Source organism: Branchiostoma lanceolatum, chromosome 17, assembly GCF_035083965.1.
Source record: "Branchiostoma lanceolatum isolate klBraLanc5 chromosome 17, klBraLanc5.hap2, whole genome shotgun sequence".
In the NCBI taxonomy this organism is placed as follows: Eukaryota; Metazoa; Chordata; class Leptocardii; order Amphioxiformes; family Branchiostomatidae; genus Branchiostoma; species Branchiostoma lanceolatum.
The window spans coordinates 2,436,962-2,449,397 of record NC_089738.1 but is presented as its reverse complement, the minus strand read 5'-3'; the positions used below and the strand labels follow the sequence as shown (position 1 = coordinate 2,449,397).

Sequence of the window (12,436 nt, the reverse complement as noted above, 5' to 3'; positions counted from 1 at the left end):
AGGGAATAACTCAAGAAGGGCTTGATGGATGGTAATGATTTTTGGTAGGTAGATAGCTTGAGTGATGATGTCCATGATTAGACACTTCTTATGCAAATCAGTATCTAATTTGCATAATTAATGATATGAGGAAAGTTTATACATCCGCCAAATTCCATGATAGGGCTCTGAAACATGTGACATACGTAACTGAGGAAGAGAGAAATATTAATTGATATGAACTATGCAAATGAAGACCTCATTTGCATTATTAATGAGAAAATACTATAACAAGATGGCCTTGATGGATGGTCATTATTTTTGGTATGTGGATAGCTTGTGTGATGCTTAGTATGATTGGACAATAATTATGCAAATCAGATTCTAATTTGCATAATTAATGAGGCAACTTTAAAAATCCGCTATGACTATTCAAATTGTAACTGAGGAAGAGAGGACTGTTAATAGATAGAAAATATGGAAATGTGGGCCTAATTTGCATACTTAATGAGTAACTTGTATTATTCCACACTGGCAAATGACGGCAATTTCATACATTTAATACTTTTTTTGTGGCATCGGGAAGTTATGTGAATGTGAACATCGTTGAATCAAATTATGTTAATAAGAGCCTCTTTTGCATAATTGATGATAAATATTAGCATAACCTTCTTTGTTAAGCTCATAATTTGTTAAGCTGATACTTTGGACATGTTATATTTTAAGACAATCAACTGGTATGATTTATTATTGATGAGAAACACTCCTAATACATCAGTCATAAAGGTTAAAATCATTTGGCGAAGGTATGAGGTCGTGGAACTCTAGTTTTCTTCCTGTTGACTAATTGTTGACTAATACATGTACCTTTCGAATTACATGTATTTACTGATTGTTCTAACTACTGGCCATGTCCAGATGATGAGGAATAACATTACCTATCCAGTATATATTACCACTAATCCATATTCACACCGGACTATAGATTCACCAAACTATTTTGTAGATATGTCCTTATAGCTTGCCGTGAAAGTATGTAATTCTTGAATTTGGGGCAGTTTATCTTTCTCTGTGTACACATGTATTTCATTATTATCATGTTAAACCTGTTGTATTTGGGACTAAAGGGAATAATAAAATGCAATGGTACTGCAGATTGAAGGTTTATTGTGCTTATTTTGTATAATCCAGGAGTATGTTATTCCTCTATTAGACCAGATCAATTTACCTCCTTAGTTCTTGGACTTTTTAAGGTCTATAGCAAGCAAGCAGGCATCATAATAGCATAGGGCATGGAGGAAATCTTCAATATGGCTGTATTCACTGCATAAAACAGTTACACCAATGCAAAAACCTGGCCCTCAGGCTTTTCTGTTCATGACATGTTTTTTTAGTTAACTACTAGTATATTTCTTTAAAGTCCAAGAACAAGCAAATTAAATTGGAGTAGCCTTTATAGTACAAATGGCAGTTCTCTCAGTAGGAATCCCCATGACATAACTTTACAATGTGACACTATCACTACAGCAGTGGCACCACTAAACTAGCAATGCCATCATCTGTAATAAATAATTTTGTTTCTCAGATTTTTCTCATAAGATCTATATCTTCAAAGTAAGTTAGAACACTGTCCTATTCATCTATCATAAAGATAATCAACTTGGCTCGTAGGTATAAAAGAAGTAAAAAGTCACTAAGATACACCACAACAACACCTGATACACAGCAAAACATATGTAAAGGCAAAACTTAATGACATTTCCTGTACCTATTCTCACACCTCATTGATAATACATGCAGAAGTAAGTCTTTGTTACATAATTTGATTTTAAAACATTACATGTATGCAACAATGGTACAGGACTTGCCTGTCACAGAATTGTAACTATGTAAAGAGAACCAAACTTGATATAGATCATTTCAAATTTACCAGAAAAAACTCGTAAAAATAATGCCACATTCGTTCATTCGTTTCAAGACATCCTCATTTGAGGTGAACTATGATGCTTTATCATTACATGACATGTATTCTCCAGAATTACATTGTCATTGTATATGACCTTGACATTCTGTTATATGACCTTGAGAACCCTTGCCCTGCTGATGACATCATCCCTGGGTAGGTAGCAGCCGGCGACCCTGCGTCTTCCCGTGAAGGCTGATCGCCCGTGTAGGACCCGCCAGTTATACGTCAGCAAGATTTGACCTGAGAGAGAATAAAAGAGAATTCAACTTAACAAAGCTGGTTTAGTAAGTTAAAATCCTCCCACACCATAAGGTGTATAGGGCGGTGCCCATCTCCGTTTCATAGCCCTAGGCCACACTGTGGTGCCATCACTGCAGCAGGGGGCTAGTCCACTGGTAGTGGAGTGTGTTTAACTTCCATACTGTTTCAGAAGTATGTATATCTTTATAAAGTCTTTGGTATGACTCAATGCGCCTCTTGTCCAGAGGTGTCCTACCCGGGGCTTGAACCCGGGTCTTCTGGTCCAAGTAATTTGAACCAGATGTGGCTAGTAACAGAAGCGCAGACCACTACACCACAGGGACACCCCAACAAAGCTGGTGCTTCACAATGTTCATTTTCTGCAATACATCTCTAGTTTTGCCAAAAATAGTAACTCAGTCACTGACGAAAGATAGCGGATGCTGTCTGAAACGTCTGACTGATTCACAGTTTTATCCAGTTGCTTGAGTAACTATTTTTGGCGAATCTTACTACCTGAATGTCTAACCTTCATCAACCTATCTCTAGTTTTGGTTAATAGTCAATGTTGAAAAACTTTTGTTCCAAAAACATACAATGTCTTCTAAGGCCACACCAATTTGATTTCTTGGTTAACAGAATTTTTCAAAAAATGCTAGATTGAAAAATCAACATGAAAACAGAATGTCATAGGAAAGTTTGTACTTTGGTGCACACAGTTTCAGGGTGTGAACAGGGTCAGGTGCAAGTTTTCACCCCAGCTTTCTGTTTTAAGAACAGATGTCCTCGTGCTAAAATTATAAAAAATATCTGTTACCCAAGAAATTAAATTGGTGTGGCCTAAGATTAGATTAGATGTAAGCTAGCTGCTTGAATCAGACAAAAATCTATTCTAACATCCTTCAGGGGAAAATTTCTGCGTGCTAATATATAATACAGAAGAGATTAAAATTTCACTTAATTATGCCAGAAAATCAGCAGTAGCAACATATATAATATTGAAATGTAAAAAGAAACATATTCAGATCTGTCAAAAGAAATATTTGTTATCCCCCAAAATCTGAGATTACCTGGCTTGAGATGGACTCAGTAGAGATGGGGACTATAAACTCAGTCACGTTTGAGACCGTATCCTTGTGACAAGGAGATTTCCAAGTGCCTGAAAGTTCAATACGTAGACCTCCTTTCCTGTTGAGGACGAGATTGTACATTCTCTCATATATTGCTTCTCTAACTCCCCATTCCAACCAACGGCATTCGCGGTCTAGGATATCTGTAGATTCTAGATTGAATGAATGTCCCTGGTTGTGTTGTAAGTGGTGGTAAATGGCCATGGGAGTACCTGTTTGTGCTCTTTCTGCAATGTTCATTGTACTTTGTCTTAGCGGCCGACTAGTCTCCCCAATGTACATGTTATTGCAGCTGGGTTCCTCACATTTCAGTTTGTAGATGACATTGGCTTTGATGCCTTTGTCAGGTCGGTCTTTTGGATGGACCAGTTTAGAAAGTAACAGTATCATGTTTGAGAAAGCATCCTTGTTGTGATAATTATGTCACAATAGGAAGTTTACTTTATAGTAAAGTTGTGTGCCTAAGAAAACTATGTTGAATTGATTTAACAACCCGATGAAACTATCTATGGATGAGGTTAATTACCTGGTTTAAGCTTGACCCAGTACTCGGAGGCTGGATCCCGGATGTATCTGGTGAGATTCCTGAGTGCAGCGTACCAGCGACCGACATCCTCCATCGGTACAGTGTCCAGGCAGGCTCTGTCATGTATGTTGTACCTTAAAGGCAACCAAAGCAATATTAGGCCCCAAAAAATGGAAATAGAAAAAATGCTGAAATCTTTATAGTAGTGACATTCATTAACACTGTTTAGCACATTTGCATAATAAAATTTGCATAATAACTATGTATAGAAATGACTAAATAGATTGACTTTCAATATCCAATTTTCGGGCCCTAATGTTGCTTGGGTTTCCTTTAAAGGAAACCCAAGCAATATCAGGGTCGGAAAAATCAGATTTTGAAAGGCAATTTCTTTAGTCATTTCTTTACATGATTAGCTCAAACAACACCATTACAATGTATAGCAATGTCCATGATACAAAAATATGACGTTGTTGTGATGTGAGAACTCACAGAAAATCGTCGCCAGAGTTTTTGTAGGCTCGTGAAACTAAGGGGATCATCGTATGGCATGTTTTTGCATGGTTTTAAAATCCTAAGAGTACTGTAATTCACACTAAGTTCATGGTAGCAAAATTTCACGGTGTAAGAAAAATGGACATTTTCACTGAACTTTAACTTCACGGTGCCCGGTAGCAAGTGACTTGCAGAAAGGATGTGTGAAGGACTCATGAATAGGGTTTTTCACTGTGATGATAAGTTCACGGTCCAGTGGTGACAGTGAAAACAGTGAACTTAAAGTTACAGTGAAAGAAACAACTACAGTATGAAGTTATTAAGAACATGTGCTAAATAATTCTAGTAAACATCACTTAGTCTACAATAAAGATTTCAGCATTTTTTTGTATTTCCATTTTTTGGCCCTAAGATTGCTCTGGTTGTCTTTAAAAATAGGGAGGTAGTATATATCAATTTATATTAAGTTTCATAACTGCTTTGGGACTAAGATTAACAGAATTTCCATGTTTAGAAAACTTAATAACTAAATCTGTAATGTACACATGGCCTGGTGTTATATATAATCTATCACGTCATACCTGGGCCGTGATAATGTTTGATTCAGGTGTTCCACATTGTGTGATAATTTTCTGTATCACATGGGTTCTACTTGTATCACACGGGCTTCCAAAGAATATTTCGAATGTATTTCGAGTGCGCCGGTTGCGTCGCTGTTGAAAATTTGAATACCAGATTCGGAGGTTGAAATCTATGTTGTTGTGACTTTTTGGCTGGAGGACGCTCTCTCAACTTCAGGCACATTTCGCATTGAAATGTGTTTTTCCAGTGGGTATGACATAAATAGAATACAACACGGTGTATTCTGCATCACCCTCGGCCCCAGCCCTCCCGCAGGTAGCATTGGCATCCGGCCTTCGGGCGATACGACCCGCGGTTGGGCTGGTACCTTGGGCGATATGGAATACACCGTGTTGCATTTTATATAAAGATAATTGTTCCTCACACCAAAGCTGGCAGAGAAGGGGTTAACCAGACTGATACAGTAACTGTGAAGTTAGGACAAAAGTAGAGTTATTTATGTAGAACCTTTACGAGCAAACTGTTATTTCCTGTTACAACCACCATTTCTAACCCAGCAAAAATCCTCTTCCTTTCTCACCTACATGGTGCTCAAAACAGAAACTTTAAAAAGCTTCTGTGAACGAGTCACATGTAAAATTTCCTTTCAAGCAATAGTTTACAGAAGAGAGGTATGAAACATACACCTAATGGTCATACTATGTGAAACTTACAAGTACGCCTGCTAAATTGGTCAGAATCAAGTAGGTTTCATCATGGTAATGTTATGTCATCCTGCATACGTTCATCTGAAAAATCTAAATGGATGAAAGCAAAGCATAAAACAGTTGTGGTCGGCAAAGTTCTTTACACACATTATCATATTCTTCTTTTCATCCTGTTGGACGATCTGTTCTTTAGACGCAAGCCGACACAATTCAAGGATATTCACGGTACCTGTCAAATATCTCTGGGCTGTGTGTGTAAAACTTTGTTAAAGGCATCCAGAGCATTTTATGAGGCTTGAAACTTGAATAAAAAAACTCCAGTCATCCCTGCACATAGTAAGTTTCAATAACACTATACCATCACATAGCGACATTAAAGGAACAAAGGTACGATGTCGTTGTGTGGTGAGAACTGATATAAAATCCAAGCCCTAATAGACCGATCCTGACCGTCCATCACAATTAGCAGTTCAACCAATGAGAGAGTGACTGCATGTCCGTCAAATATTTGCATCTTTATGTTTTAATTTTGCATTTTCTACGTTTTGATGGAGGTGGGCAGGGCTATGGTACTCGGTCTATTTACACTAGGCGCGTGAAACTAAAAGATCACCATGTAGCTTATTTTTGTACCGCTTTTGAGCACTTCTAGTAAGAAATCCACACGCAAATGCGGTAAACAGTGGCATTAAATGTCAATTTTACAAAGATTACAGCAACTAGAATATTTCCAGTTTTCAAGCCTCATAAAATGCTCTGGGTGCCTTTAAGCGTCGAATTATCAACATGATGAAGTTCTTCGTGGATATAGAACAGCATGATTAACTGACGTTGATTTTGGATTTCACTATTGCTACATACATGTAGTTCTTCTCTTCATGCTGAAAGTCGTTGAACATAAACTATTGCTAAATCACTGATCATGGCCCTACGGGATCTCTCCTAAAGTCCCGGTTACACATAGCCAAACGTGGCTCCCCAACCTTTCCCTGACCATGGTTGGGTGTGCTTCAGGAGGTAGGTCGGCTGTGGTTGGCTGGTGTTTACCGCAGTTGGCTGGTGTTCGGCTACCTCAGTCAAACGTTTTGAAATGTTGAAAACATTCAGCTGCGGACGGGAGGTCTGGAATGGGTTGGTTGGTGGTTGCGAGTAAGTCAGTAGTGCTCAGGGTGTGTTTGAGAGTCAAATTCAACCCTTAATCTAACACTACTCCTAACCTACCGCCAACCTTGGTTGGTTAGTGGTCGGGAGCCATGTTCAGCTATGTGTAACCTCGGCTTGAGGGTGGTGGTACTCGGAAAGTGACTTAATCAGGCGAGCTGTAAACACCCACAAACCTTATGAGCTTGAGATCCTTGGTAGCGCCTGGTTCCAGCTCCAGTACTGGCCCCACCCCTGTAGTATGTACGGCAGGCTCCAGGTAGTGGTGCGGGACTGACACAGATGAGAGGATATCGAAACCTTCCGGATCGTCACGTCTCAGCCTCTCAGCAGCGTGGAAACCGTCAACGAGCAGCGTGTCTCCTCCCTCGCCAGCGTGCTCCATTTTGTGGAAGACTTGCACACTGGATTGATAAAGCATCAATATTGCCAATAATCAACGACAAAAGAAGCAGCTGAATGGATGGAACTGTGAATTATCAATTGAGATGTTTTGGAAGGAAAGGGCTGTATCAGGCAACTGAATCTCCTGCTTAAAATCAGATTTGGTAAAAGAATTTGTTTGGAGCTTGCATGACATAATTGGTCTTTTATTTTCTACTGCCAGTACTGTGACTGTGTATGTGAACTCACAGTTGAAGCCTGCTGCTTGTGAAGGCCCTTAGACGACTACGAAAATCTTTGAAAGCCTACTTTGTGTAGCATTTATATGGTTGGTAGACTTAGAAATAAGTTAGAATTGACATTGACGCAGGTATAAAGCAAAACAGATTTGAAAAGTAAAAGTGGCGTTTCAGAAAATGATAGCTATGAACTAACTTACGATTTTGTTACATTCGTTTTCGACAATATCACATGTTGGTATGTATTCTTAAAACAGTGCCATAAGTGAACACTCCATAAAGACTGTTCCACATTCATCCAGGCTTTAAAAAACATTAGCTACCTATGTCGATGAAAGTTAGACAGCCAGGTACATTTTTTTGTACATGTAGTAAGACACGAAAGATAACAGTAACTCAAGTTTCAGAAAGTATCTGCTGTCTTTTGTTAGTGACTGAACAGTCACTGACGAAAGACATTATATGCTGTCTGAAACGTCTGACCATTTACAAAATTATTTAGTTGCTTGAGTAACTGTTATGTTGCAAATTAGCTACTAGTATTTATGTTTAAAACGAGTACAGAAGCTACAGCTGGCATTCATCCCCCTTACCCTGAAGGTTCGTTCAGGTACGTGTTGTCAGTGTGCGCTCCCAGGGACTCTGCCGTGTACGCCGTGTCTTGTCGCTCCAGGTCAGAGGTGAAGCACCAGAACCGACCAAAGAACGTCTCCCTGATCTGACAGATTCTCTCTGCTGCAGCCTTAGTGCCAGAGAAAAAACTACTCATTTAACCTTCTCCTTGCTGCATAACTCCGTAACTATAGAATTGGGTGCGAAATATCTACTTCAGTGTGCTAAAGGTTAAAGACATGTTCTTCCAGATTTGTCATCAAGAAATAAAGGTGTAGCAAGGATGCATCAAATACATTAGCAATGCATATTCCAGTTGTTTTGACTACTTTAACATTAACCAGAAAAAACTGATCACAATGAGTGAGTACCAGGGCTGAGACAGACCAAAATCTCAACCTGTCTGTCCAAAATATCTAAACTTCATGAAATGAAACTAATGAAAATGTGTCTTTTGTAAGCTTAAAATAACAGATTTAACGATGAAAATCAACAATGTGAGCTAGCAAAATAATGAGTGGGACAGAAAAAATCTAAAGCTGGAGTCATTCTAAAGAAACAACTCTTCTAACCAATGTTGCTTCCACAGTCACTGGAGCATCTTCCACAAATGCGAAACCGTATTTCAACAGGTTGTGTAACAGGTTGGCCAGCTGTCCATCGTCGGCCAGATAGTCCTGGTACGAGACGCTGGGTGAGGGCGAGGCTGACAGGGTTTCCACGTCCCACAGCAGGGGCTCCAAGGTCCTCTGAATGTGCTGCTTGCCTTCATAGGTGTTGCTAAGCAACCATTCCAGGTCGTACTCTGATTGGTGGCCATCTGGCCCTACAGAGACAAGGAATAAAAACTGAGCAAGTTGGCATCAAACACTTGAAAACACATGTGTAACACTATGGTGATAAATGAGGATGACAGATCAAAGGATTCTTCTTGTTCTTTTCATGATACTTTTTTACTTCTTAATTTATCTATCAATCTTGGGCACACATGTGTAGTTCCTTCAGCTGTGTAGGGCTGATTTCCAACAGAGCCCATAGAAAGGAAACAGAACACACTTCGTGCTGTGTACCTAAACTCATGTTCAGGTTCAGGTCTGGATTCAGGTCCAGAAGTTCAGGTGCAGTTTGGAATTATATATAAGTCTGGAACTGAACCCATGGCATAAGTGTGCTAGAAATATCTTGCATCTTGGCATATATTTGAAAAGCACACATGCAAAATACAGTCAGTGGTAAACACAAAAGATCATTAACAAATGCAAAACCAGCAATGTTTTTGTCTTTTGTCCAGTGCAAGTTTCACGATTTATAGAAGGTTTTAGATGGTTCAGAACAAAAAAGAAAATATAAGTGAGAGATAGCCTGAAACCGGTTCTCGACGTTTAGTGTTTTTTAAAACTAAACTGAACTAAACCTAAATGTATTTACAAGCCTAGTTCCTCTCGGATATACAGGTACACAGCACTAAATGCACATGTACATGCTTTCTCATACAATACTTACATGTAATGTTAAGTGTCCCATCATCAATGGCTACATTCAGTGGCTGAATGTTTGGGTCGATCAGAGCAGAGTCAACCATGCGCTGCTGGGTTTGGTGGTTGAAACTGTCTCCCGTCCTGGAAATTAAGACATCATTGTTAATGTTGTCAGGGATTTAGCAATTTTGTATGATAGATGGCATAGGTAAGACTGTGGTTTGTGAAAGATGATAATTAGCAACAATGCCCAGATATGTAGATCATAGTCATCTGGACAAAATGCACAGCTCGGATGCATATTGTGTATCTGCTGGTGTATTGCGCCGAATGGCGGTTATATAGATACTGATACAGTATCAAAAAAAAGTGGATAACAACAAAGTTCTTACTAGTAATACGCAACTAAGAGCTTTAACCTAGGCCAACATTTTGGTGACTGTCTGTCACCTTCCTCAGAGCAACACTGACTTGTTCTACTTTGCACCGCAGCTAAGTGTTGCTGCTGCAGCGTGAAAAATGTGGTCCCAAACTTTCCTTTCCCCCCCAAAAAAAGGTAAAAAAATTGGCTGTGTATAAAGTTATCCAGTGACCTACCAACCTGACGAAATAAAACAAAATTCATGAAATAAAGAAAAGTGTCTATTTTGATAAACAATGGAACCCAGTCACATACAACAGTGGCTAACATAATCATTACGAAAAAGTTGACAATGGCAGCTTTCCTATCAATCAAAATCAAGGCTGTCTCCAGCTTTAAATTTTTTTCCATCCCAATTTTGTTACTTTTCGTTGTTGAATCTGTCATTCAAGCTTACAAAAATGCATTTTTATCAATTTCAAGTCATGAAATTTAGATTATTGGAACGGATGGGGTTACATTTTTTTCTGTCCCAACAAGCAAATTTCCTTCCTGGGACGGAAGGATGGGTCCTGGAGACAGCCCTGATCAAAATATAAAACATTCTAACCTGCAATGGTCCCTGAGCCAGACATAGTTCAGCTTGAGTTTGGCCCCTTTATATTCCAGCTGCAGATGGTCCTCATGTTGTAAAAACTTGGTCACAGAGACAGGAACTCCTCTTGTCCTCTCCTCTATCCGAGAACTGGACTTCGCACGAGTAGATGTGCTCAACGAGCTACTCGGGTGTGCGCTTTGAGCCGGAGTCAGAAGCTGCACACGTTTTACCTTGTGAAGTTTTGTAAAAGTTTGTACATTTCGTGCATGTGTACTCTGTGTGGTGAGAAGGCCAGCAGAATACTTTCTGGAGACAGATAAACTCTGGGAAATCCTACCCGGGAAACTTGCCAAGCTTCTGAGATGCATGATGTGAGGTAATCACTTTTCGATTTGTTCCGATATCTGTTTCAGCAACACTTTGGTTTGTAGTCCTCCTGTAAGAGTCTGAGAGGATGAAAGCAAAATGTAAGGTTGTACAGCATATCTGCTATAGGAATGCATTCATATGGTGGTTTTATGCAAAAATCTTTGCACCCTTCAAGTAGGGCAATATAAAAAGTATTTCAAAAATCATTTATTGATAATAGCCTAGTAAAGTAAAATACAACATGTTCTCGTCCTCCTACTAGATGTATTCAGGAGTGGGAAAAATATGGCAATATAAGTTATAAATTATAACAATTTGTGGCTTTGTCATGTTATAAAAACAACTGCTCTTTATATACTCAATTCTCATAGCCTCTACTAGTACTATACTGGGCTCCAGATGTGGCTGGAAAGAGTAGAAATCTGCCAATGATGAATGAATGAACTTAATTGCTCGAAAAGTAGACAGATAATATACGAGAGGAGTTGGCCAGTCAATAAATACAGCATGCCACATCTACTATTTCCAGCCTCGCCTGGGGCCTAGTAGAGGCTATTCTCACTACAATTCTGACTCAAATTCTTTTACCAAATTTGGAACACTTGTCTTTCTGGTCTTTTAGTTTTAGATCTTACACTCTTTTTCAGTCTTTGCACTCTCACATTTGAAAGGTTTGAATTCTTGAGGGAACGTAACGAATACAATAAGAAAGTTTATTGCAAGTTCATGCCCGTGGACTAATTCCAAATACATTGTAGAAAATAGGGAAAAACATACATCTGACAGTAACTGTGACTGACTTTGTTGTATTACAATAGAATACCAACTACGACTGTTGGCTATATCTAGACAAACTGGGTTTGACTTTTTTTGGAGGCAGTTGATCTAGCGTATGATGCATAATGTATTCTTAAAGTAGCTTAACGCAAGGACATTATATAGGTCCTTGCTTAACGTTATCAATATTGATAATGATAAGTAAATAATGATAACAAACCAGTCAGTTGCTAGCTAACGTTATAATATAATATAATGTGAGTGAGTAACAGACACAGTAAACACAGAGCATCTTACCTTTGGTGGAACCGAAAAGGTTGGATTTTCGCCAGTTTGATGGAGCTAGATCGTGAGAACAGTGTTACGCCCACGTCCACGCCCTTGAGACTATAATCCTATAGTATTTGAGACATGAATACATGTGATCTCTGCTTTGATTCCTACACGTGTCAAAGATCAAAGTGCAGACGGCTAGTCTATATCGCATTAGGGGGTTACTAAACGTTTCAATTGTTCATGAAATTTATAATATCTGGTACTGCTAACAAGTGATGCACTTTAATGTTATCTATAACAACTTTTAATTACTTTTATCAGGTGTAGTATGAAATATTTAGTTGTGGAGAATCAAAATACAGATATTAAGGATAGAATTGGACGAGTCCATATCAGGAAACATGACGTAACACCATCATGTGACGTTAATTAGGGACCGACCAAAAAGCATCATCATGAGGGGTGTTATGTTTCTTGTAGCATAGATCTAAGAGCTCCAATCATTTTCTTTTCTTTTCTTTTCAGGACAAAAACTGTACCTTATTTATGTTACTTC

The 12,436-nt window shown here is 38.8% G+C and overlaps 1 protein-coding gene across 2 annotated transcripts; it reads right to left on the bottom strand.

Annotated features, from left to right (window-relative positions):
- Positions 1-1,129: 1,129 nt before the first annotated feature.
- On the bottom strand, positions 1,130-12,073 carry LOC136422853 (trimethyllysine dioxygenase, mitochondrial-like). Of its 2 annotated transcripts, XM_066410761.1 has the most exons (8): positions 11,902-12,069; positions 10,471-10,904; positions 9,525-9,640; positions 8,594-8,847; positions 8,003-8,151; positions 6,963-7,190; positions 3,842-3,975; positions 1,130-2,185 (listed from the first exon to the last, which is right to left on the bottom strand). In XM_066410761.1, the coding sequence occupies exons 2-8, from the start codon at positions 10,824-10,826 to the stop codon at positions 2,052-2,054; spliced, it is 1,371 nt and encodes a 456-aa protein (XP_066266858.1). In that variant the 5' UTR covers positions 10,827-10,904; positions 11,902-12,069; the 3' UTR covers positions 1,130-2,051. The 2 variants fall into 2 exon arrangements, with proteins under 2 accessions (XP_066266858.1, XP_066266859.1); XM_066410762.1 differs by lacking the exons at positions 1,130-2,185; positions 3,842-3,975 and adding an exon at positions 5,632-5,715 and having other exon boundaries at positions 11,902-12,073.
- Positions 12,074-12,436: the final 363 nt, after the last annotated feature.

What these genes read in the sequence shown, in the direction of transcription:
- LOC136422853 (XM_066410761.1), bottom strand. Translation starts at nt 10,826, where the DNA reads ATGCATCTCAGAAGCTTGGCAAGTTTCCCGGGTAGGATTTCCCAGAGT. An exon ending in TGGGACACTTAACATTACAT is followed by an intron (nt 8,848 to 9,524) that starts GTAAGTATTGTA and finishes TTGTCTCTGTAG; the next exon opens with GGCCAGATGGCCACCAATCA. An exon ending in TACCTGAACGAACCTTCAGG is followed by an intron (nt 7,191 to 8,002) that starts GTAAGGGGGATG and finishes TTATCAATCCAG; the next exon opens with TGTGCAAGTCTTCCACAAAA.